The sequence below is a fragment of the Salmo salar genome, chromosome ssa01 (genome assembly GCF_905237065.1).
Source record: "Salmo salar chromosome ssa01, Ssal_v3.1, whole genome shotgun sequence".
Classification (NCBI taxonomy): Eukaryota; Metazoa; Chordata; class Actinopteri; order Salmoniformes; family Salmonidae; genus Salmo; species Salmo salar.
The window spans coordinates 51,556,058-51,583,616 of NC_059442.1; the positions used below are offsets into that span (position 1 = coordinate 51,556,058).

The 27,559-nt window shown below is 40.7% G+C and overlaps 1 protein-coding gene across 2 annotated transcripts; it reads right to left on the minus strand.

Moving 5' to 3' along the window:
- Positions 1 to 539: 539 nt before the first annotated feature.
- Positions 540 to 23,026, minus strand: LOC106604578 (sphingosine-1-phosphate lyase 1). Of its 2 annotated transcripts, none has more exons than XM_014199365.2 (14): positions 22,867 to 23,026; positions 17,171 to 17,336; positions 15,820 to 15,887; positions 14,353 to 14,500; positions 13,102 to 13,181; positions 12,115 to 12,243; positions 11,890 to 11,978; positions 11,592 to 11,700; positions 11,097 to 11,195; positions 5,826 to 5,972; positions 5,438 to 5,676; positions 4,811 to 4,957; positions 4,488 to 4,608; positions 540 to 4,378 (listed from the first exon to the last, which is right to left on the minus strand). In XM_014199365.2, the coding sequence occupies exons 1-14, from the start codon at positions 22,876 to 22,878 to the stop codon at positions 4,226 to 4,228; spliced, it is 1,707 nt and encodes a 568-aa protein (XP_014054840.1). In that variant the 5' UTR covers positions 22,879 to 23,026; the 3' UTR covers positions 540 to 4,225. The 2 variants fall into 2 exon arrangements, with proteins under 2 accessions (XP_014054840.1, XP_014054831.1); XM_014199356.2 differs by lacking the exon at positions 22,867 to 23,026 and adding an exon at positions 17,731 to 17,884.
- Positions 23,027 to 27,559: the final 4,533 nt, after the last annotated feature.

Sequence of the window (27,559 nt, forward strand, 5' to 3'; positions counted from 1 at the left end):
TGTGAGCTGTTGGCTATAGCGCAAGTGCCAAGACCAGAGCCGGCACATTTTCTAATTAACGCAACAGTTTGTGACAAAACTAATCAGTAGAGTTGAAAATTGCGATGGAAACATATTGAACTTTAGATTTAAAAAAATAAAAAATTCGGTCAAACTTCAGCGAAGAATAGAATGTTTTGTGCTCTACGTCATCACGCAATGATTTTTATCCGCGACAGGTCTGTTCGGTGGAAACAGCACTGGTGGGAAAGTGGGAATGCAGTATTTTCTTTAATTTAAAAAATATTCGCATGGAAATCTGTCAATTGGATAGAAACCTAGCTACAGACGAAAGAAAGGATATGATTAAGTGATGCAAAAATGTGAAAGCAATGAAAGGAAGGATTTGAACTGTGTTTTGGGGGGCCTACCAAGTGTACATACAGTAGTTTATTTTATTTTTTTTAAATTTTGAAAACAGTTTTATACCAGTAGTGCTTTTTAAGAACACTGCGGTTTATCAAATGCCACATATGAAAAACTGAGGCAGGCTTTTCCGGTATTCTTTAGACCTATAATGACTGTGAACAAGCAACACAATTGCATTGAACAGAAACTGAGGTAGATAAAATGAGAAGCCAAATCAATTAATTAGCTACAAGAACACATAACTTAACTGAGATGGAGACTTTACAACTTAAAGATATTATTTCAGTATGTATTCTGTCCTTTGAGGTCAATTAAGGTCTAAACCATTGTCTCAAAGAACACAGGGGGTAATGAATTTATGTTGTCAAATCAGAGGATTGCAGTCTCAGATTCTTAACATAGTGGCAGTGTACAGTATACTAGGTAGTGTGTTACAGCAGCCAGGATTTCTTGCAGTCTAAATTATTACTGAAGGATGCAATTAGCCACAAACTGACCACAATTAGGAATACATGAATATATACAATATAGTACAAGAGCCTAGGAAGGTAATGTTAAATTCAAAATGGGCTCAAGTCTTAAATGATTCAAGTATGTTGTCCTTACAAATACATGCAGAGAACATTGCTCCTTCCTGTTCATTGGGTAATTATTTCTTTCACTAGGACATTAGTGCTTTTAAGTTAAAACAGAGACTGACCAACGCTGTTGTACCTGGAACATTGAGTATTAAAGATGTCCTCTGGCGATTGTTTAAAAAAAAAAAATTTTACTGTTAAAGCGATATCCCAATGTACACACACTAAAGGGTAAAAAAAAAAGTGATCAGCCTCTCCCTTGCTTGAGGAATAGTAGAGAAGCAATAGAGAAAAATAGGAAAGCCCACCTTTAGCTATGTCATGATTTACCTGAACCACCTATTGAGATGTGCTTTTTTTGAATCAGGTGTTAAACAAGGCAACAGTGAACATGTCATCCCCCACGAATGATGCAGTGCAGTTGTGTCTGAGATATCGCATGTGACTAATGTACATACAGTTGATTACTGTAGTGCCTCCCTTGGGCCAATGAGTAATTTTGTAAATGCTAGATCTAAGGCTATAGGTCTGTGGCTTTAGCACAGGCCTATAGGAAGCCGACGGAACAGGGATTCCCTGTTACGCGGAGATGGCTTCCACCCTACACCCTTAAGAGCCTCCCTACCAGCCAATACTGTGCCTTGCAAAAGTGTTCATCCCCCTTGGCGTTTTTCCGATTTTGTTGCATTACAACCTGTAATTTAAGTGGATTTTTTATTTGTATTTCATATAATGGACATATTCAAAATTGGTGAAGTGAAATGAAGAAGTTATGCCTTGAAGAATGGGAAAAAAATCCCAGTAGCTAGATATGCCAAGCTAATAGAGACATACCCCAAGAGACTTGCAGCTGTAATTGATGCAAAAGGTGGCTCTACAAAGTATTGACTCTGGGGGGGGGTGAAGAATAGTTATGCACGCTAAAGATTTCAGTTTTGTCTTATTTCTTGTACGATAAAAAAATATTTAGCATCTTCTAAATGGTAGTCATGTCGTTTAAATCAAATGATACTACAACCCCCCCCCCCCCAAAAAAAAAATCTATTTTAATTCCAGGTTGTAAGGCAACAAAATTGGAAAAATGCCAAGGGGGTTGAATACTTTCGCAAGCCTGTACAGTTGCATACACAGGATCTGTAGTACACAGAGTGATTATGACAAACAAGCACACGGTCTGGATGAGCACTTCAGACAGCAAGGTAACCCAGAGGAATGGCTGCATGGGACCGTTACAAAAATATGACCCAGGATGACACTCACTCCCAATCCATCCCACCCCCGACTAACAATTCCAATTCTTCCTTCAATATTCCCCACTTGACAAACAGTTCAACCATATCTTAAAAAGAAATACAAATAAATTGCACATCTTGAGCACTGACCTACAACTGGAAAAGACATTTAAAGAACCTTCCCGGGTACTCTTCAGACGCGCCTCCAATTCAGCCAAATGGTGGTGAGGTCTGATCTTCCACCGTGTGTCACATAATTACCGTCCGGCGCATTGTCTAGGAAGGTACTAAAGATGTGGCCGATGTATCCAGTGTAATTTCACTAACAAATGCACATTCACCCCATTAAGATTAAGGGTATCATTACCTGTTCTACAAATGTGGTATACCTGATAAAGTGTATTTGTGGTGTATGGTATGTAGGAAAAACAAAACGATCTCAGAAAACAAGGATAGCAGAACACAGGAGTAATATCAGGACCCTTGATCAGAGAAACCCTGTGGCTGTGCACTTCATGGAGGCTCGTCACAACATCAGATCTCTGAGATACATTGGTATCGAACATGTTAAGGCTACTAGGAGCGGCGGACATACTGATAATCTATTACTGAGAAGAGAATTGTATTGAATTCACCGTTTGTCCACCATGTCTCCAAGAGGTCTGGACCAAGAGTTTGATATCAGACCATTTCTTACATGAATATGTTACGTTCAATTTGTCTTGCCATCCAGGTCTCCACTTGGTCATTTTGTACATATGATTTGCTGTAACTACTACATGCGCCCATCTCATTGATATCAAATTATTAGAGGTAGGCAAGTTGTTTTTGAAATAGGTCATTGTAATTATATCTACGGCCACCGCACGTCCTGCACATAATGGTCATATGGTGGGTATTCCAACTGTTTCCAAAGTCATCTTTTTACTGTTGCCTACGTTTTAATTTGTATGCATGTAATCATTTATGACCATGAGTACCTCTGGGATTAATTATAATGATTGACTATGCGCAAAAGTGAATTGGTTCCACACCCACCATGCGTCGTGTGCAATGGTCACGGGAGGTGAAATGTGTATATTTTGGGATGTGAGCACTCAGTCTGTTTGACTGGATGAAGATCTGTTTTGGATCGAAACGTTGTCAATAAAGCTGTGAATTGGGAGCTTTAACAGTGTGCAGGCTTTCCTGTTCTTTACACGTATTATTTATTAGCCCAGCACCTACGTTTTTAAGGATGTGCGTATGACCACAAACTTTTCTAAAAGACAGATAATTCCCCCAAGTTTCATCAAAATATTGCGTGGGTTAGCTAGACTCAATAGTGGCTATGTTGTTTTAGGTACTAGTCTGGAAAATATTGCGCTGAGAGACCTTTGTCCATAGGTGCCACATATTGAGTTTCATGCAGATCGCTCATTCGGTGTCAGAAGAGTAGCATTAAGTGTTTTTTCATTCACACAAGTTTAGTCAAAATCAGGGCAGTGCTGTCTGAGATATCGCGTGTGACTAACATATGAATGTACTAATGGACGGAGACAGATCAATAGTCCCATCCCTGATTTCATCCTGGGGGACAATTAATACAACCAGACCAAAACCCCTCAATGGTTTGAGCAACTATTCTATATATTTTTACAATAGGTGCTTTCACTTTCTACATATTTGAAGAATTCTCCTCAAGATAGCTAAAAACAATGGCTTGTGCTTCAGAACATATCTGAAAAAAGGTGAGTAGATAGATAAAAGGTGGGCAGGATAAGGCAAATGTTGAGTGATGTAGTGGGTGGACCAGAGGTGAGGCAGGTTGGTAACCAGGGCCGTGTTCATTAGTCACCGACCTGAAGGAAATGGACTGAAACATGGAGGGACTACTTGAACTTATCCAGTAAATGCTCCTTTTCATTTTCCGTTGCAAAAAGTTTTACAACGCTTACCATTATGTTCCCTAATGAACATGACCCAGGTGTGTGTCCAGGCCACAGCCAGCCTACTCCTACTCCTGACTCAGTGGGCCTTGCCGTTGCCATTCATATGGGTCTTCTGAGGCTGAGACGACTTGGGCTCCTCTGTGCTGTAGAGGCAGTCCAAGAAGCCTCTGGAGATCTCGGTCACCATGGATCTGTCAGGGATGGACTGGGCCATGCCATAGATTGCTCCCTAGAACATGAACACATGAATGTAGAGCCATTTATGACATAAAATGAATGGATTAATATGGTGCACTGCTGTGTAGTGTATTCCAGGTAACGGAGTCAGCATTAATCACCATTCCAGTGGTCTTCTCATTGGGGTTTTTCAAAATGAGAGCCACCTGCTCTTTGACGTCACTGATTAACTGTTTGGCCACACCTTCATGTGTGTGCAGTACAGTACAACAGATATGGATGCTGTGATGGGAAAGAGAATTTTGTTTAAAAACACAAAAGTACTTTAAAAAAAATTAAACATGGTGATAACATGCCTGGGGGTCTTTGCTTGCTTGTATTACTTCAAAATAAAGTGCATAGTCAATATTCTATGAAATGTATACATTATCACTGATAAGTATGACTAAATTTCAAAGACGAGAAAAAGGTGAGGAAAACATACCTGGATGGATACTGTAGCGTGTTGAGATTCCATCCCTTTGAAGTCAGTGCGTTGGATAAACGAAAAATGTCGAAGACGTCAGAGCCCATTGCCACCACGGACACTTCAGGGTCTCCAAACACAAACACCCCATTTATCTTACGGATTCTGTCCGGAAATAAACAAAAACAAAACATGTTTATCTCATCCAAAAATAGTGAGATCACAATGTGCTTGCCAAGAGCTCTTATAAACAGTCAAATTTAACAACATTTTATATATAGGTTGACAGACGGTTTAGGAATCAAAAGAAAGAGAATCCACATAGGTAGCCTAGCAGTTAAGAGGGTTGGGCCAGCAACTGAAAAAGGTCCCTAGTTCGAATCCCTGCCCGACTAGGTGAAAACAAAATCTGTCAATGTGCCCTTGTGCAAGGCAATTAACCCTAATTGCTCCTGTAAATCGCTCTGGATTAGAGCGTCTGCTAAATTACTAAAATGTTCATATCTTGATGAGAAAAACTACCATAATGTTTCGGATTGTACCTATAATAGTCTCGCTTTACCATACATCCAAGTCTTGTTCAGTGAGAAAGCCAGAAATCAAGGTTCTGCCGATAATGACTACAGTAAAAGATGGGTCTCTTACTCTGTCTTGATGGTACGTGCAGTGTCAATTATCTTCTTGGTGGCCTTTACGTAGCCATCCTCTCCCATGTGCATCATGGTAGCCCAGCACGCTGCAATGATACCGCCTGGCCGAGATCCTGCCACTGATGGGGACGCATAGATGCCCCCTTGCCAGTCTGGAGCCACAAAGTACTGGTAATGCCTGTACTTCTTGTCACTATACAGGATCACTGATGAACCTTTGGGGGCGTAGCCATACTGGAGAGTAGAGGTAGATCAAAAAACAATTCTTAGTCAACACCATAACTGGTTAAACGACAAGTCTATGGAACAATGAGCATCCTATGATCGAAAATCAAGAGGAAGAAAATGTTTGGTAAGACAGCCTGGGATCCACACCCTCTTACCTTGTGTGTGTCTGCAGATATACTGGTCACACCCTTTACCCTGAAGTCAAAGGGAGCCAGTGGGTAATTGGCTTTGGCCATGAACACAATGAGAAACCCTCCCAAACAAGCATCCACATGCAGAGGGAGGTTGTACTTTAAAGCCAGCTGAAAAACACCATGTGGGATGGATTAGGTAATTTCATGTAAAGTACTATGCTACAACAATGTTGTTACTGTAGTAATTAGTGTACTATGGTATACAAGCAACTTAATGTTAAAGATTCAACACAGACATTTTTGGTTCAATATCAAATTATTTCTGGGTAACATTAAGCACATTACTGTGATTGTTTTCAAGAAAAATTGTCAAAAAATATATATATATTTTTTTAGCAAAGAGTAATTTCTCAAGCAATAATTTTGCTACAACTATGTGGGAGTAGTCAGTGGAAAACTGAACATTTGCTGTTATTGGCAGAGAGGTTGGGAACTCTACCTAATTTACCATATGGGGATGTCGCCATGGAAGGCCAAAACTCCATCCCATCAAAATAGGCTGAAATTTCAGGCGGCCTTATCAAAACAGCCTCTACACTAAAAAGGCCCTTGTCATTATTTTCACAATTTCACAGTATTATTCCAACCTCCTAGTGTGAAATATATACACTGCTCAAAAAAATAAAAAGGGAACACTAAAATAACACATCCTAGATCTGAATGAATGAAATAATCTTATTAAATAGTTTTTTCTTTACATAGTTGAATGTGCTGACACAAAATCACAAAAATAAATCAATGGAAATCCAATTTATCAACCCATGGAGGTCTGGATTTGGAGTCACACTCAAAATTAAAGTGGAAAATCACCCTACAGGCTGATGTAATGTCCTTAAAACAAGTCAAAATGAGGCTCAGTAGTGTGTGTGTGTGGCCTCCACGTGCCTGTATGACCTCCCTACAACGCCTGGGCATGCTCCTGATGAGGTGGCGGATGGTCTCCTGAGGGATCTCCTCCCAGACCTGGGCAAAAGCATCCGCCAAATCCTGGACAGTCTGTGGTGCAACGTGGCGTTGGTGGATGGAGCGAGACATGATGTCCCAGATGTGCTCAATTGGATTCAGGTCTGGGGAACGGGCGGGCCAGTCCACAGCATCAATGCCTTCCTCTTGCAGGAACTGCTAACACTCCAGCCACATGAGGTCTAGCATTGTCTTGCATTAGGAGGAACCCAGGGCCACCCGCACCAGCATATGGTCTCACAAGGGGTCTGAGGATCTCATCTCGGTACCTAATGGCAGTCAGGCTACCTCTGGCGAGCATATGGAGGGCTGTGCGGCCCCCCAAAGAAATGCCACCCCACACCATGACTGACCCACCGCCAAACCGGTCATGCTGGAGGATGTTGCAGGCAGCAGAACGTTCTCCACGGCGTCTCCAGACTCCGTCATGTGCTTTCATCTGTGAAGAGCACAGGGCGCCAGTGGCGAATTTGCCAATCTTGGTGTTCTCTGGCAAATGCCAAACGACCTGCACGGTGTTGGGCTGTAAGCACAACCCCCACCTGTGGACGTCGGGCCCTCATACCACCCTCATGGAGTCTGTTTCTGACCGTTTGAGCAGACACATGCACATTTGTGGCCTGCTGGAGGTCATTTTGCAGGGCTCTGGCAGTGCTCCTCCTGCTCCTCCTTGCACAAAGGCGGAGGTAGCGGTCCTGCTGCTGGGTTGTTGCCCTCCTACGGCCTCCTCCACGTCTCCTGATGTACTGGCCTGTCTCCTGGTAGCGCCTCCATGCTCTGGACACTACGCTGACAGACACAGCAAACCTTCTTGCCACAGCTCGCATTGATGTGCCATCCTGGAGGAGCTGCACTACCTGAGCCATTGTGTGGGTTGTAGACTCCGTCTCATGCTACCACTAGAGTGAAAGCACCGCCAGCATTCAAAAGTGACCAAAACATCAGCCAGGAAGCATAGGAACTGAGAAGTGGTCTGTGGTCCCCACCTGCAGAACCACTCCTTTATTGGGGGTGTCTTGCTAATTGCCTATAATTTCCACCTGTTGTCTATTCCATTTGCACAACAGCATGTGAAATGTATTGTCAATCAGTGTTGCTTCCTATGTGGACAGTTTGATTTCACAGAAGTGTGATTGACTTGGAGTTACATTGTGTTGTTTAAGTGTTCCCTTTATTTTTTGGAGCAGTGTATATAAAATACAGGAACATTACTGCACTGGGCCTTTAACCTGTCTGGGTTAGGGGGCAGTATTTTCACGGCTGGATGAAAAACGTACCCAATTTAAAACAGGTTACTACTCTGGCTCAGAAACTAGAATATGCATATTATTAGTAGATTTGGATAGCAAACACTGAAGTTTCTAAAACTGTTTGGATGGTGTCTGCGAGTATAACAGAACTCATATGGCAAGCAAAAACCTGAGAAAAAAATCCAACCAGGAAGTGGATTGCAATTCCTAAGACTTCCACTAGATGTCTTTAGAACGTGTCTTTAGAACGTGTTTCAGGCTTTTGCAGTCAACAGAGAGCGAACAAGACCTCCTGGAGTCTGACGACCGAGAGAATGACAGGCCACAATTACGCGCATTCACGTGAGGAGGTAGCTGTGTTCCATAACGTTTTTCAAGACATTGGAATCGTCCGGTTGGAATATTACTGAAGTTTTACATTAAAAAGGCCCTAAAGATTGATGTTTTACAACGTTTCAACGAACGTAAATATGACTTTTTGTCGTGACATTTTCGGCGTGCTTCCTACATTTGGAGTAGCTTACTGAACACGCAAACAACAAGGAGTTATTTGGACATAAATTATGGACTTTATCGAACAAAACAACATTTATTGTGGACCTGGGATTCCTGGAAGTGCCTTCTGATGAAGATCAAAGGTAAGTGAATATTTCTAAGGCTTATTTATGATTTTAGATGACTCCAAAATGGCGGGTATCTGTATTGCCTGGTGTATTTTTCTGAGCGCAGTACTCAGATTATAGCAAAGTGTGCTTTCCCCGTGAAGCTTTTCTGAAATCTGTCACAGCAGTTGCATAAAGGAGATGTTCATCTATAATTCTTTGAATATCAGTTTGATAAAATATTAATGTTTATGATGAGTATTTTTGTAAATTTTTGTGCTGATTCACCGGCAGTATTGGAGGCAAAATATTTTCTGAACGTCACGCGCCAATGTAAAATGCTGTTTTTGGATATAAATATGAACTTTATCGAACAAAACATACATCTATTGTGTAACAATTTCCTAGGAGTGTCATCTGATGAAGATCGTCAAAGGTTAGTGCTTCATTTCGCTGTGTTTTGGGTTTTATTGACACATGTCCTTGCTTGGAAAATGGCTGTATGATTATTTTTGTCTATGTACTCTCCTAACATAATCTAATGTTTTGCTTTCGCTGTAAAGCCTTTTTGAAAATCGGACAATGTGGTTACATCAAGGAGACGTGTATCTTTAAAATGGTGTAAAATAGTCGTTCGGTGGGGAAAAAAGTATTTGATCCCCTCCTGATTTTGTACGTTTGCCCACTGATAAAGAAAGGATCAGTCTATAATTTTAATGGTAGGTTTATTTGAACAGTGAGAGACAGAATAACCACAAAAATATCCAGAAAAATGCATGTCAGAAATGTTATAAATTGATTTGCATTTTAATGAGGGAAATAAGTATTTGACCCCCTCTCAATCAGAAAGATTTCTGGCTCCCAGGTGTCTTTTATACAGGTAACGAGCTGAGATTAGGAGCACACTCTTAAAGTGAGTGCTCCCAAACCGCAGATTGTTACCTGTAAAAAAAGACACCTGTCCACAGAAGCAATCAATCAGATTCCAAACTCTCCACCATGGCGAAGACCAAAAAGCTCTCCAAGGATGTCAGGGACAAGATTGTAGACCTACACAAGTCTGGAATGGGCTACAAGACCATCGCCAAGCAGCTTGGCGAGAAGGTGACAACATTTGGTGCGATTATTCACAAATGGAAGAAACACAAAAGAACTGTCAATATCCCTCGGCCTGGGGCTCCATGCAAGATCTCACCTCGTGGGGTTGCAATGATCATGAGAACGGTGAGGAATCTGCCCAGAACTACACGGGAGGATCTTGTCAATGATCTCAAGGCAGCTGGGACCATAGTCACCAAGAAAACAATTGGTAACACACTACGCCGCAGGGGGACCGTGCAGCGCCCGCAAGGTCCCCCTGCTCAGGAATACATATACATGCCCGTCTGAAGTTCGCCAATGAACATCTGAATGATTCAGAGGACAACTGGTGAAAGTGTTGTGGTCAGATGAGACCAAAATGGAGCTCTTTGGCATCAACTCAACTCGCCGTGTTTGGAGGAGGAGGAATGCTGCCTATGACCCCAAGAACACCATCTCCACCGTCAAACATGGAGGTGGAAACATTATGCTTTGGGGGTGTTTTTCTGCTAAGGGGACAGGACAACTTCACCGCATGAAAGGGACGATGGACGGGGTCATGTACCGTCAAATCTTGGGTGAGAACATCCTTCCCTCAGCCAGGGCATTGAAAATGGGTCGTGGATGGGTATTCTAGCATGACAATGACCCAAAACACACGGCCAAGGCAACAAAGGAGTGGCTCAAGAAGAAGCACATTAAGGTCCTGGAGTGGCCTAGCCAGTCTCCAGAGCTTAATCCCATAGAAAATCTGTGGAGGGAGCTGATGGTTTGAGTTGCCAAACGTCAGCCTCAAAACCTTAATGACTTGGAGAAGATCTGCAAAGAGGACTGGGACAAAATCCCTCCTGAGATGTGTGCAAACCTGGTGGCCAACTACAAGAAACGTCTGACCTCTGATTGCCAACAAGGGTTTTGCCACCAAGTACTAAGTCATGTTTTGCAGAGGGGTCAAAAACGTATTTTCCTCATTAAAATGCAAATCAGTTTATAACATTTTTGACATGCGTTTTTCTGGATTTTTTTGTTATTCTGTCTCTCACTGTTCAAATAAACCTACCATTAAAATTATAGACGGATCATTTCTTTGTAAGTGGGCAAACGTACAAAATCAGCAGGGGATCAAATACTTTTTTCCCCCACTGTATGTTTGAGAAAGTTGAATTATGACATTTTGTTGTTTTTCAATTTGCCGCCCTGATATTTCACTGGCTGTGTCCCGCAGGTGGGACGCTACCGTTCCACCTAGCCCATAGAAGTATTACCACAAAAGAAGAGACTTACTTACTATGACTTTCCTTTTACTATTACAAGTACATAACAAGGAGACAATTTACCTTTCCTACTTCCTCAATAGGATCAATGATTCCATGCGGGAACTGGGGTGCAGAACATACAAGCATGGCTGTGTTCTTGCTGATGGCTCTCCTCATCGCCTACACAAAACAAGTTGGAGTTATAAGGAGTTGAAGGTGTCACAATATTGCTTTAAGACAAATGATTATGGTGATGATACACTCACTAAGAACGAGTAATTCTAGTTGTTGCCACCATGTTTTTTGTAACTACTGCGGTCATGTCTGAAATGTTCATCTTGAACAGTCCAAACTGAGGATGTGATCCCCAGTCAGTAACGGAAGTGCCATACATCACACCATATTCTCGTTACCTAGATTAGGCTGGGGTCTAGGCTACAGTTCAATTGGGAATTTGTACACCAACAAACGTACATTTACTCTGACCTTTTCAGCGCATGTTGAGCACTCACAGAATTTCCAGTGAAGTTATTCTTTAGAATAACCATTTGTACAGGAACTAATAAACATTCACACCTTAACATCCACTTTCATTGTATTTTTGTCCAGGGGGATGTGAACAAGCTTCATTCCAAAGTAGTTTGCTGCTTTGTCAAAGGCTGCATGGACACTGACTGGTGCAATGCTGTAAAATTAGGGGAGGAAATACAACACAAATGATTCCCAGTACTATATAAAATGCATTTCACAGGTGATATTACCATTTATGAGACAGACAACATCTCAACAACGCAAATCAAGCTTGTTCTGAGATCATCTGGTGTGCCAGTTTAAAGAAAAAGAATCTGAGACTACATTTTGACAGTGAACTTACATTTCAGGATGTTTCACACCGCGCTCATAGGCCATGTCTCTGTACGCCTTACATGCCATCAATATGCTTTCTGTTCCTCCAGAGGTGACCTGAACAAAGCAGAAACAACAGGAACAATCAGTGTTCAGAATGTGCCACTGCATAGGTTTTGATTATTCTCTCAAGTAGAACATTTCCCAAGCCCTGGGTCAGTGAGCCTTGTGGGAGTACTGAAGGTAAACTCACTGTGCCACAAGTGTTTGGCCCACCGTTGAAGAGGGTACACGTCATTCTTACAACCTCTGCCTCCATCTTCCTCACACCAGGAAAGATGTCTGGGTGAAGTGGGTTGCTCCATGCAAAGTCTCCATACACCTAGCGACAAAAGGAAGAATATCAAAAGGGAATCAGTAAGATATGGGATTTGTCATACAAACAACAAGGCAGATTCTGACTGTAGTACGAGCTCTAAATTCCACGTATTTCGGGAAAACGTATTACCGTAATTTCTGGACTATTAAGCGCACCTGAATATAAGCCGCATCCACTGAATTTAAAAATATATATTATTTTGAACATAAATAAGCCGCACATGTCTATAAGCCGCAGGTGCCTACCGGTTCATTGAAACAAATGAACTTTACACAGGCTTTAACAAAACACGGCCCTGTAACAAAAAATAAAAAATGAGCAGTAAGCTTTAGTTGTCTTTTTGCACTGAGTCAATTCCTCACGCTGCTGTTTCCAACGTTTTATCATCGACTCATTAAGACCAAGCTCCCGTGCAGCAGCTCTATTTCCTTTTCCAACAGCCAGATCAATCGCCTTCAACTTGAAAGCTGCATCATATGCATTTCTCCGTGTCTTTGCCATGATGAGGGTGACAAAATGACTACCGTAATCAGAATGATGGGAAGTTTGAGAGCGCTCGATTTAATCTAAACAGTAAACAAAAATGTTGTTTGACCGTAACCCGTTCGGCAATTTCATTGGTCTAATGAAAGCTTCATGCCGCCAAAAAACTGAGCACGTCACAGAATGTGTTTTTTTTGTATAAAAAAAAATTGAAAGCGGGAAAAATCCATATTTTAGCCTTGTTTAGCATTGTTTAAGCCGCGAGGTTCAAAGCCTGGGAAAAAAGTTGCGGCTTATAGTCCGGAATTTACGGTACTCAGAATGCTACACACAGAAGTTTAACAAGACAAAAACGGTTGGTTTGTGGACTAGACATACCTTCACCAAAAGTTTGGTAAGTGTCTGATCTCCCCAGTACACTGCACCTGACACTCGTCCTTTCTCCCAATCCACTTCATCTATGAAGAGCAGACAACAGCAATGCCTCAGGAAACAGTTATATACTGTAACTCCACCTCAACTACAAATGAAAACAATGCTAAAAACACACTGTGTAGCTGACACACATTTGTCACATATTCTAGGATATAAGTAGTCAATACAAAAAGGCACTGTACGTCATTGGCTCCATAATATTGTCATTCAATTGTATTATGGCTCCACAGAAGAAGAAAAAAAGCGGTCTAGAACTTGCCAAAGCAACTTATTAATTAACCAGGTTTCCATCCAACCTTTTTGTAAGTACATGTTGTATAAAAAAATAAATTAAATAAAAATGTAATGACAGGCCTGAAAAATGTTGACAAAACAAAATACGCTATAGTGGGATCTTTTTGTCTCTGTAAAATGCATTATGCCAAAAAATGTAGGTGAAAATGCTTTTATGCGCATATATTGATATAATAACCATCATATCGAAGTAAACTTGGAGTCACATTATGACATGTTGTGTGGTCCTCCCACTACCACTCGTTGGGAAAGCATGCAGTTCATTAGGCTACAGATTAAATAAGTTATGATGAACTTCACAGGGTGGTGAAAGTGCAAGGTGATGACCTTGATAAATAAATATTGAGGGTCTTATTCTGGTGACATGATCATCAATGCTTGGCTAATGGTTGACAAATAAAAATAATCTTGCTCTTTTGTCCATAATAATGTGATCGTTTAGGCTACATGTGCGCTCTAGCCAACAGCGTGAGCACACGTGCCAATACCAGAGTGGGCACACTTGCTATATTATGCAACAATTGTGAGAAAACCATCAGTAGGGTTGAAAATGCAATGGAAACGCATTTACCTTGAATTTTTTTTTTTTATGTATTTGGTACATGGGAATATAATAGCAAAAGGTATTTTTAAGGGCACTATGTCATCACACACAGCCTTTTATCTGCAAACAGGGAATTTGATGGAAACATCTCTGGTGGGAAAAGATTTTAGAATATTGCATGAAAATCTGTCACCAATTGGATGGAAACTTAGATAATGTTTCATTTTCTAGGATCTAGTCAATACAAAACATATTAAGGCAGTAGGGCACTGTAGGTCATCGGCCCCATTTAGCTACAAAGAAACACAGAAATACGCACTCCAGAACATGCCCTGGGACAACTCTCAGCCACTTACTCAGTGTTTCGTACTCGCTGATCCTGTCTAGAACTTCAGCTTGTGTTAGCCCTTGTTCAGGCAGCTGTTTGGTGTAGCTCATGCCCTCCTTCAGTGCGCAAAGACTGACAGACATGTCATCCAAGGCCTTTTTCAGCTGGGTCTGGATCTGTCACAAAGACACACTGAGTCAGTCACATTACACACACATCACTGCTCAGACAACACAAACCATTTCCTAGAAGCAGTGACCCATTATGGCATTGAGAATGTTTAGGCTACAACACTCTGGCGTTGACAACATTTAAAATATTGAAAAGTCAATGAAAGCAATCAAAACTGGCTAGTTGTTTTTGTGAAAATAGAGGTGATAGCAGTGTTGTGTTCGAGACCAACTAAAGCAGGACCAGATCGACGTAAATCAAGTCTGAGTCAAGACCAAGACCGGAGGGGTAGGTGAGACAGAGTCAAGACCGGGAGGGGGGCAAGGGGTCCGAGACCAGAAAAATGCAAGTCCAATTCAAGACCATGATTGTAATTGTCAAATCACCACCAGAGTCTAAAATGTCCAGTATTTCTGTGTTCAAATTTCAGAAGAACATAAGGAATCTTTAGACATTCAGAATGGTGAAAAAAAGATATGTTAAAAGGACAAGGACATCCCTGTGTTCATTTATTGGAGCTCGCTTGCTGTTAGCCATATCTTTGAAAATAACTTGTGTGAAACATGGTTGCATTTAAACTTTAGGTCACTGTGTGCTAAACATGAAATAGTTTTTTTGAATGGGAAGTAATAGTTGCACATTTAGATTAGGAAACGCTTAGGTTGTGTTTTTGTATTCTTATGATTGGGACCTACTGGATTATTATTTCCGAGTGAATGGACAGCTTATCATTTAACATCATGCTGTGTGTGACTGCTGTCTTTCCATCGGCCATATGCAGGGTAGTGGTGCCTGGAGAAGTGGGTATACTGAAATTGTACACAAAAAAATCCCAAACGGACTGCCCAGCGAAGGAAAGGTGTTTTCCAGTTTTTTTTTTAACAAATGTGTTTTCCTATAGTCAAGACCGAGTACAAATGTATCCGACACAAGACCGAGACACTCAAAATGTGGTCTCGAGTACTACAACACTGGGTGATAGCATGCCAGGAAGATCTGGGCTAGTATTTGTGGCAAGAGAGCATTTAAAATAAGCTATGCAAAATCAGTTATGTACATATACCCATCTGATTAAAGTGTAGCCTATTCACACACTTCAGTTGAATCCAAATACAGTTTAGCCATTCCGTTAGGTTAGACAATAAGGACCAACAGTTACCCAAACACTATCACAAGTCCATGATGTAAACTATGTCAAAGGTCTCCCCCCCCGCACCCTCATGCCGACACTCAGTCATTAGTGACTGACTCATCCCACACTAGACAAGGAAGAGTACGAGCACATCTGTAGAATAGAGGAACAAAATAACCGCTTGAAACTTACTGCCGCGCCAACAAAGGGTATTTTTCTGATGAGTCGAAAGCACCGCTTCTTGATTCGGGATGTCAGGGCTATTAAGCAACAAAGAAAGAGATGATTGTGTTGAAAGAATGCTAGATGAGCACGGGAGAAAACCACAAGCTGAATTCAATGGGGACTTTTTGATTAATAAAATCAGCTGATTGGAGATGGCAGACAAATCAAAAAGGCCAACAGCTGGCCTACAGGCTAATACTGGAACACCGTTTCTTGCCAACAATCCTGCCAAATGAGATTATGTGTACAGCCAGTTAATTCCATCAACAACAACAACAAAAAAATCGTAATTTCCTTTGATTTGGAATACAAATATCACTAATCTGTGGAATTCTAGAAAACATCAGTGGGAACACTAACATGTCTGACATGGCTATGTCACTTGTAATAGCTGTAAAACACATGTACTGTACAAAGAGAGCCAAACTGAAGTATGGAGCAAGAAGAAAAATAGCAACTAATGTTCAGACATATTTAAAATTGCTGGCCAGCACACGTCTGATTAAACCAAAAACCACTCTCCCTAAAGTGCTTTAACTGATCACAGAGATTGTTTTGTCAGCTGATCTTTGCTCACCATTGTATCAGGAAGAAGTATTCAAGGCCATACAGGGATTGACATTAAGGGTTGCCCTATTGCCCAGGGCAAGTCATAAGTGCAGTTGTGCAAGTTGAGCCTGCTCTGAGGTTGGGGATTGACATTAAGGGTTGCCCTATTGCCCAGGGCAAGTCATAAGTGCAGTTGTGCAAGTTGAGCCTGCTCTGAGGTTGGGGATTGACATTAAGGGTTGCCCTAGACAAGTGATCTGAGCAGTTGTGCAAGTTGAGCCTGCTCAACGGATAACAACCAAAAAGGAAAGAATTCTTCAAAGTCTGGTTTTTCTGATTCCTCACTTGTGTGTAGACAAAAATAGCTACTTCAAAAACAAGTAGCCATACCCTTCAGGCAACCCAAAAATACTTCTGTGCCTTTCAGACCTTAATGTCATTACCTGCCATACCTTTCCCTGCGTCTAAATTCTCTACGTTTCTACCAGCCTACACTTGAGCACTTCACCCAACACATTTTCCAAGCATTGGATTGACATAAGCATGAGCTAGAGAGAGTTTATACCATATTATTACACCAGTCCTTTCAAATCCATGAGAGGAAGTGAATAAGTGCACACTTACTCTGACTGGTAAAGAATCCCGAAGCAGCATGTCTGATTAAATCAAAAAACACTCTCCATAATGTAGAACACAAAAACACCCACTCATCAGTTTTTATCCATGCATATAATAAACACATGCCTCATCACTGGATCTGAAAACGTACTTTCTTGCTGAAACAGGAAGCCTTTGACCCAGACTGCTCCCAAGGTAGATATGAGAGTAGCTCCAATGATCTGCCATGGTTCCAGCTCCTCACAGCTGGTGTTCACAAGCCGCCTGCCTTCCTCCAGGTAGAGCAACAGCATCTCCTTGTACACCTCCAAGGCACTCTAGAAACACAGAGAGATTACACTGCAAATTAACAATCTAACAATTGTAGATCCATCTGCACTGCTATGCAACGTGTAAGGAGTTTATGGAGGATTCCGAGGACTATACATGCATATAGATAAAACTGCTGAGAAAAATAAAATATGGTGATGGCTAAAAATAGGCTTTGTTTTAAAGATCATACAAAAGTAAAACTTTCATCCTACAGTGTCTTGCTTGGGTTGAATATTTTCCCCTTATATGATCAATATAGTACTAGACACATGTCCCAACATGTACAGAGACACTGACTGTCCCCGCACATCATAGTCAATTATTCACAAGAGGACTCACAGCAGCTTCACATCCCATGCACAAAATGGTCATGGAAAAGTCACAACGCAATTAGCCTACCTTGTAATCAATTGACATGTTCATCACACCATCTGCCAACTAAATATATGTGAAAGTGGGAATACAATGCCCAACAAGCAATAGCAAGTCTACTTATGGTTAGATTTCAATTGCTATGTGGAAACGTGACACAAGAGAGAGAGAGAGAGAGAGAGAGAGAGAGAGAGAGAGAGAGAGAGAGAGAGAGAGAGAGAGAGAGAGAGAGAGAGAGACTAGGACTGACAGATAGCTAATATTCCAGGACCAGGTGAGGTAGAGGAATATGAATCAGCTGACTAAACTCTGCCCCCATCACCCATAACATCTGTAGCCAATGGATAGGAGAAACCTTTCCTCTCCAAACAAATTATAATACAGAGAAAGTGCAATAACATGCGGCTGCAAAAGTTCCTTATCAATCGACTCAAAAGCTCATCGCTCTCTGTGAACATTGATAGAAGTGGCACTAATTTACTCCAAATACAAAGTACAGTATGTAAAAGAAACACTGTTTTAGGTGTGGACTATTGACTAACTGCTCATATCATATTTGCATTTGACAAATGAAGCCTATTTTTAAATCGGAAATAGGCTTAATGTCATTAATTTTATGAAGCAGTAAAAATGAGCACATCTATTCTCTCTTCACTATTATCTCTAGATTACTGGGTTTTTTTTTTACAGCCCCATGCTTGTCTGCTTGATAACAATAAAAGATTGTATCCATAAAGGTTCACGTAATCAAATAGAGAAAAGCTTAAGGTCCACAGGACCGTACACTTACATAACCACTATTCATAACCACTGAAACTAACATCACGTAATGCTTTGGTGGGGATATATAAGGTACTGGTGATGCATTCCCATGACATCATGCAAACTAACAATGCTAAACTCAAGAGTATTTGTTTGCAATGCGAACACTGAGTTACTTTGTTTGAAATGTAGGCTCGGCTTCAATTGACTGAATGACTAATTGCTAAAGTGGAAGCACATCATTCCAGGTCTAGTAAAGTCACAGCAAACAAAATAGCAACAGTATGACTGTGCTGCCATCCTGTTAGAAGGAAACAGATCATTTTATTACAGTGGTTAAGATGGATTTTCATTGTGTTCCACGGTGTTATTCGTCCCCTAGTGGAGCTTTATGGTACTTAGAAAGACTGTACGCAAACAAGAAGTAGAGAATACGTTCTGCACGCATAAAAACAGCTAAAAACAACGCTACGGTGCAGGTCTTTCAGTGTAGCTATTTCTTGTCACGCTTCAGCCTCGGGAAAAAAAATGGTTTGTAAGTTCGATTCAAGCATTTAGCTAGTGATGATAATCTTATTGATAGAATTGCTTACTTATCAATGTTAGTTGGTTGCATTTACTCACACAAATTGCCTTGCCTTACTCACACAAATTGCCTTGCCGTCAGCTGTACTACTTTGCTCGTGCGTCATGTAAACGAGTTGTAAAATATACAATACTGAAGTTGTTACTGTTTCTAGTGTAATATGCTTTGTTATTCTACAGAGATGGTTGTACATTAGAGTAATGAAAGGACTTAGCCAATTACCATGAGTAACAATTAGCTATATGGTTTGGCGTCATGCCAGATGCATGGTACCTTGGCACGTGCTTTGTATTTATGCAACTTTAACTTGAAAGGTATAATGTACAGCTACAATATGTCGATTTGAATTGAATATTAAAGTATATTCTTTTCTGTATTTTGCAGTTTCACAACATAAACGTTTTCAACATATTAATTCAAGAAAATTCACACCTTGGGAGTTTTATTGAAGACTTAGTTGTTAGCTATCTGTCTAGTTTTGCATGGGAACGCAATTCAAGGGCAGAATGTCATAAACAGAAGGTTTACGTAATAAAGAGTACTGACATTTTACAGACGGAGCCTGTGTGTCATTGCATAATGACAAACCCACATTTTACAATGAATGAACGTGAATGGAAGATTTGCCTTTCAATGACAATACACACCCTGACGACAGTTGCTCAGTCTACTTGTCAGTGTAACATGCTCTACGACAGGTTTGCCAAGGTTAGACAAGTAGAGCAGAGTCGGGAGCAACGAAAGAACCGTACCATGTGACCAGCCATGGTTCAGATGGGCAGCTAATCTGAATGCCTTATCATAAACTTAGCCTTCACTGTCCATCTTAAATAGTGTAAAAAAAAAAACATTTCCTCAGGACTCTGAAATATGTATGCAAAAGCTGTAGTACCCTTTGAGTTCAGTGCTTCTGTAGCACAGACAACGGAGCTGAGCATCCAGTGCCAAATCTCAGTTGTCATTTTCCATAAACTGGAGAGATTACATTTTGTCATCATGCGTCAGGGCAAAAGGCAAGTCCTGATGCAACAGGTACATGAACCAGTCGCCACATATACTGAGTGTACGAAACATTAGGAAAACCTGCTCTTTCCTTGACATAGACTTGTGAATCCAGGTGAAAGCTATGATCCCTGATTGATGTCACTTGTTAAATCCACTTCTATTAGTGTAGATGAAGGGGAGACGGGTTAAAGAAGGACTTTTAAGCCTTGAGACAATTGAGATATGGATTGGAGTGTGTGTGCCATTCAGAGGGTGAATGGGCAAGACAAAAGATTTAAGTGCCTTTGAACAGGGTATGGTAATAGGTACCAGGGTTTTTCACACTCAACAGTTTCCGATCTGAATCAAGAATGGTCCACCACCCACAGGACATCCAGCCAACTTGACACATCTGTGGGAAGCATTGGAGTCAACATGGGCCAGCATCCCAGTGGAACGCTTGACACCATTTAGATTCCATGCCCCGACGAATTTTGGCTTTTCTGAGGGTAAAAGGGGGTGCAAGTCAATATTAGGAAAGTGTTCCTAATGTTTTGTACACTCAGTGTACATGCTCCCAAGTTATCCAACACATTTCTTTCTGACATTTTTCAAATAACCTACTTTGCCTGTTACAAAACATTTGTTCCAGCCATCTTTGCATTAGGAGAGCAATGCAGTGGTGTAGCCCGGCCTTCACGGCTATTTTGTTCTCCCTATTGTTGTGTAGACAGACGCCCATGCCCCTGGTTTCCCAGGCCGGTAGTATTCTGTAAGGAGACCTTTGTTGTCTCCAAGGGGAGGTCATATTTCTCCTGGAAATGTGCTGGGTGTGAGGAGGAGGCGACTGCTATGGAAGACATCAAGGGGAAAAATGGTGTGATAAACACACAGAGTTTTTTTTCTGGATCAAAAAGAGGCTTAGGTGGTGGGGGTGGGAATGTCTGCGGTTGGCCCGTAAGCGCGGCTGAATTTAGGAGATATTTTTAGAGCCCCCCCCCATCTTGGCGATGTAGAGACATTTTTAAGCCAATTTCCTGCAATTCAATGCATTTTGTCATGGCTAATGCTGCGTTTTTTTGCTCAAACATAAAATCCATACTGCTAAATTAATTGTTTTTGGAATTGTTTTCTCCTCCACAACTGTCTAGCTTTTATTTTGGTGATTGTTAGTTCACAAAATTATATTATAAAACATATAGATGCCCATTATCTTTTCTACATACTTTTTATCTGGTTTTAGTCGTTTAAGTTTACACTGGAAGTGTTTTTCCATCCCGAAAATAATAATAATATATATATTTTTTTTACACGGTTTGGACTTATACGGTCCACCCAATGATTCTAATGACATTAGTATCGACACTGGTTTGGCAAACACATTCTATGAATTCTTAGGTCTGTATCTTATGGAAATTAGACCATATACAAATAATCATATCAAGTACCAACATCTGAGCGTGTGCAATACTTAAGCAAATATCCTTTATAATCTGTAACATCCATAACATTCCACATTGTACTATGAATTTGACTATGCAGAATCACTTTAGTGGTTTTGACACATTTCCTTTTCTTTTCATTTAATGTCGACTGGATTCATTGTATGACCGTAATACACTCGGGGTTTGACCTAGAGTAGAGTACAACACACCACATGAAGAGTGGTTTCTGGGAATTTACAAAACTGAGCAAATCCATGGAATTCGGAATGGGGGGGGGAATTTCTTTGCCTTTAGTGTCTGGGTTTGGGAGCTGCATTCACTATGACCTTGATAATACAGTGCTGTGCAAGTGATAAAAAAAAAGCTAAGTTCCATAGCAACAAAAAAAAAGTGTTGAAGGTACTGATGTCCAAAGACGAACATGTGGCTGCTGATATCTGTATCCACCGTATTACAGTATAAGTCTATAGCCACATAGTATGTTTGTGTTAAACAGGAAGTCTAATGATAGGCAGTGTGCAGTGCAGTACAATACAATGAGGCTCAGTGTGGAAATCTCAGTTTCTTCAATCACTGCAAATCAGATTGTCTGCAAGTTTTGTGGGGCAAAACCTGTCAAGCTACAGCATTAGCGATGGCTATACTCCATAATAAAAACACTGAATTTTATGACAATTTTGCCCCATTTCTATAATGTATTTGGCCAGTTATTCACCTAGAAAAAAATGTAATAACACCCTACATTATACTGCTAACGCAGGGGTTATCAAATCAAACCTACAACTAGAAGGCTATGCCGACAAGCATGAATGGTTGTTGAGGCAGTTAAGAGAAAATGTTGTTCACAAGAATCAACACCTCTGGAAGAAATCTGCATAAAAAAAAAAAAATCGATGTCTTTGATGATGCTTGATCGTTCCATATCAGATTGATTTATATTTGTTGTTATGCCACATTATTCTCTCTGAATATATACAAAATAAAAACTACCCTAAAGAAAACGATCCTCACACTAGAAAAAGGTTCGACCTCAAAATAATTATAAAATGCCGGGGGTGTTATTCAACTAGTGAGTCAATACAAACGTGCTATAGTCACTGTAACAATGCACAAGCAATGGCAACATTGTAGCGCTCCAGGCCAAGCAATATGATTGTGTAGACAAACTTCTCTCACTCCACTGTTCTAGACACTTTACTAGGCTATAGGTTGCAGCAATACTGTAAACATCATGATTATAATGTAAATAATGTCAGCAAGACCTACTGCTCGTATTCTTTTTGACACACGGAGGTAGCAACATGGCTCAAGCTAATTGTACATTTATTCAATACCATGTAGGCTACTTAGAGAAAGAGAATGCGTCTGGGTATATTATTTACTTACCCAATAGTCCATAGTTAGTGTCAAGGCAAGCCTTCAGCAAATGGTCCTCTTCACTTTTTAGTGGTAGCGAAAGTCACTCCAATATCTTTGTATGGCTTGCTTTGTGGTCGAGGAGCTGATTAACATGGCACTATATCACAGACAATCGTAACCTAAATTCAGGAAGCGACAAGCAAGCAAGCAACCGTGTCCCGTCTTAAAGGGGAAGTTCACCAATTGGTATATGTAGGCTTATTTCACTCTTTCTGTGATTTGTAGTTGATCACTAAAACCGTTTTTAAATATTTTGTTTCATTACAGAGAAAATTGGCAGACGCATTTTGCTGAGTTATCACTTGCCGTTGACTACAATGCATTATGAAAATATGTCTACCAATGTGTCTACCTCTACATAGCGCTTGATCATAACGCAGTTGCATCTACATTTTTTTAAACATTTAACAATTTTTATTTAACCGTTATTTAACTAGGCAAGTCAGTTAAAAACAAATTCTTATTTACAATGATGGCCTACCCAGGCCAAACCCGGACGACGCTGGGTCAATTGTGTGCCACCCTTTGGGTGTGCCATTCTACGAACCACGGATTGCAGTGACACTTCTTGCACTGAGATGCAGTGCCTTAGACCGCTGCGCCTCTCAGGAACCCATTACACATAACATGCTGACCACACCGTGCGCGAGCATTGCAAAATAAATGTACACATACATGTTATTCAATCATTGCACCCACATTGCTCCTGCGTGTCAATGAGCATATGGAACTATTTGTGACGCTTGTCCCGCCTCTCCCATCTCCTCAACAGTTTTTAGGAGCATATACCCACGTGGGTGATTGAAAGATGAACTGAGGTCCACACTCCAGTCCAGTTGGTGGTGGTAACGCACCTTAAAGTTGGTTGCCAACCGCCATATAAAGTCCAAAGAAGAAGAAGAAGCCTGAAGGAGAAAAGAAAAAAAAGCATTGAATGTAAGGGAAGCCAGCGATCATTTGGCCTCCCTTGATAAAATAAAAAAAAAACAATTATAGTCAATCAGCATTGAGATCGGCCCTTTCCTAAATTAGCCATGGATGAAGATAGGGATTTGGACTTTTGGGTTTTACTTAATTTTCCTTACTGACCAATGATTATAATGGCGATTCTGATCCTACCATGAATTCATACATCGTGCCCCTGGCCTGAGAGGAAGGAAGTTCAACATGTAGCTAGATATAGTAGGCTAATGTTAACTAGCTGGCCTGCTGCATCGTTGCCCATGAAAGGAAGAGGAAGTTATGCTAGTGAGCAAGCATTTTAGCCAGGTAGCCTAGGACAACAAAAACTTAAAACGTGTACTGTATGACAGAGTCATAAACCGTTTAGTCAACATGAAAGAGGATGGCATTGGCGATTCTCTACAAATAGGGTGAGTCAACATGTTTTTTCTACTTGCAAGCATGCACACAAGTGCATACACACACATACAGAAATCAGTACCATGGACACCCACATCATATTTAGCTGACATTTATTGTACTAAATCGTTTTTGGCATTTTTTTTGTTGTCATTGTATCAGACTAAGCATAGGTGATTAGATTATGTTAACATTTTGAATTTGAAATGATGCTGGATTAGTGGAGGCAGCTCTTGTTTTCTTTGCGACTTGTGGTAACTCTCCATTGTAATAAATAAATAATTGTTTAGTAGTCTAAAAATGTTGGGAACATTAACTTGCTGGACCATGCTGTAGGTCATGTAACAGTTTATTACATGTAATATGTTTTTTGGACTTCACCAGACAGATGTTGCTCTCCGGTTTTGTGATGAAACAAAGGTGTGGTTGAATTTATTCTGCCACTGTGTCTTTTTATTGTCTCAGCTTTAAGCCTATATATCATGGTGTCAAGGCATATCATTGAACTAACAGGTTATACAGCAAATAATGCAATTACCATAACACATAGGTTGTAACACTTAGCCTTCCCTGTAGCTCAGTTGGTAGAGCATGGTGTTTGCAACGCCAGGGTTGTGGGTTCGATTCCCACGGGGGGCCAGCACAGGAAAAAAAAAATTATGAAATGTATGCATTCACTACTGTAAGTCGCTCTGGATAAGAGTGTCTGCTAAATGACTAAAATGTAAAATGTTGTAATATGGCTTTTCTCCCCCTGGAATGGCTTCCCCGGGGATTTTACCCACACACCGCTACTGAGTAAGTACATATTTTGCATTTGTGAAATTATTTTGATGTGACATGAAAGTAAAGGCCTTTACTTTTCTAGAACCGTATCACAATTGAGAATCGATTCACGCCAGTCTGCCTCTGAAAATACCACAGAAGTTCCTTGGACCTTAAGGAGTAACAGTAGGCTCCTTAAGAGTACATCTTGGGCTAACCTCTACCTAACCCAATAATGGACTAAAGGAGCCCAACATTAATAATCCTTATAGTAGAAGGATCTTACATGCTTGGCCTGCCTCTCCCATCTCCTCAACAGTTTTTAGGAGCATATACCCACGTGGGTGATTGAAAGATGAACTGAGGTCCACACTCCAGTCGAGTTGGTGGTGGTAATGCACCTTAAAACCTCTTAAGGATCGGACCCTTTTTTTAAATTGTTGCCTAAAATGACATACCCAAATCTAACCTCCTGTAGCTCAGGCCCTGAAGCAAGGATATGCATATTCTTGGTACCATTTGAAAGGAAACACTTTGAAGTTTGTGGAAATGTGAAAGGAATGTAGGAGAATATAACACCTTAGATCTGGTAAAAAATAATACAAAGATAAAAACAACCGTTCTTTTGGATTTGCAAAGTGTATGTGCAAAGTTTCAGACTGATCCAATGACCCATTGCATTTCTGTACAAAATGTTGTATCAAGACTGCTCAAATGTGCCTAATTTGTTTATTAATAACTTTTCATGTTCAAAACTGTGCACTCTCCTCAGACAATAGCATGGTATTCTTTCACTGTAATATCTACTTTAAATTGGACAATGCACTTAGATTAACAAGAATTTAAGCTTTCTGCCAGTATCAGATATATCTATGTCCTGGGAAATTGTCTTGTTAGCTCAACCGTTCCGCAGGGGGCCCACCAATCCTGAAGAAGTTTTTTAAATAACATAGAAGTTCCTTGGACCTTAAGGAGTAAGGAGTAACAGTAGGCTCCTTAAGAGTACATCTTGGGCTAACCTCTACCTAGCCCAATAATGGACTAAAGGAGACTAATGTTACTCCTTATAGTACAAGGACCATACATGTTATGTTTAAAGGGGAACTGCACCCGTTGATTTGGCCTCGTTTTTTGGCTTGCTCCTCAAGAAATGCTGGTGGCCATGACAGAAGCCAAATGTGAGTTGGCTTGGGGGTGTGGTTTGTTGTGGGCGTTTTCTTGGGTGTGTCCTTGCCACCACCAAGACACACCCACTCAATTACAACAAGCCACCTGCAGGTTGAGTTCAATAACAGTCAGGACTCCATCACATTATCTTGTATCCAAGTGCTGCAAACTTTGAAAGCTCATGCCCCTCATCCTGTGTGATATAGAGTCATGAAGTTTGGTACATAGGTCCCTGTCCTCACAAGGAACACATTTGCCTCAAGAACCCATAAGGTCTGCCATGATGGATTTTCCGGCAATTAGAATTTTGTGAAAAACACTTAAAAACGCTACTACTCTGGCACCGAATGACCGATCTTCATAAAAGTTGATATATAGCATCTATGATCAAGTTCTGTAAACACACTATAATCCATACTAGTATGTCAAACAACATGGCTGCAACTGATGAATAAACATTAACATGGGTATGGTCTGTCACATACATGCATTTAAATACGTCATGGATATTTGTATTGTAACGAAACTTGATACACATGTTCCAAACACTGTGAAGACTCTACACTCAAGCACATTCATATCAACTACACAGTGGCACTATAACGGGCACATTTTTACATATCTTGATCTGTTTGACTTAGAGTGATGCAATTTGTCACACATGCTCATCGATATGAGTCTAGCTAACTAGTAAAATATGGTTGAGTTTGGTCACATTGTGGCGCTGTTGGACAGGAAAAAACATTCATGCAAGCTCATTGGCTCACAGCAGCCATATTGTTTCAGCTAGAGTCTTGGAAAATAGCATGTTTAAAGATGTCCATTCATAGATGCTGTATACCACATTTTGTTCCAGTCAGTCCAGCGGTTCTGGAGAAGCAGACGTTTGAAGTAGTTAACATCATTGAAATGGTCCAACATACATCGAAAGCATATTATATTGCATCAACAGTTTGAGTTCGGATGTATCTTTTTGATGTTGAGTTCTGATATTTGGCAGGCATGGTAAACAGTACAGAAGTAGCTCATCCTAGGCCAATGTGTCCAATTTGTCCTGATCGTGGCACAGTGGGCACACAGCTGAACCCAGCTGCTTGCAGCTTCAATTATTATTATTATACCAGTTCTTGCGAGGAAAATTAACATGCAAATTCCTGTGAGATGGTAAGGCCGAGGAGGGTGGAACTTGACATGATGGTAAAGGCCGAAAGTCCACACCCTCTCATGCAATGCCATGCCAATTTGTCCAAAGGTGGAGCTATAAAAGGTGATTAAAATGGCAAACTTTGAAAGATCACACCCCTCAACCCATATGACCTAAAGTCCTGAAATTCAGCGCATAGGTCCCTCTTCTCACAAGGAACAA

Bases quoted from the DNA above. Each gene is read 5' to 3' on its own strand.
- LOC106604578 (XM_014199356.2), bottom strand. From the start codon at position 17,754: ATGAACATGTCAATTGATTACAAG. The intron at 12,244-13,101 runs GTATGTCTAGTC...TTTTGTCGCTAG, and splicing joins TTACCAAACTTTTGGTGAAG to GTGTATGGAGACTTTGCATG. The intron at 5,677-5,825 runs GTAAGAGGGTGT...TCTACTCTCCAG, and splicing joins TATCTGCAGACACACACAAG to TATGGCTACGCCCCCAAAGG.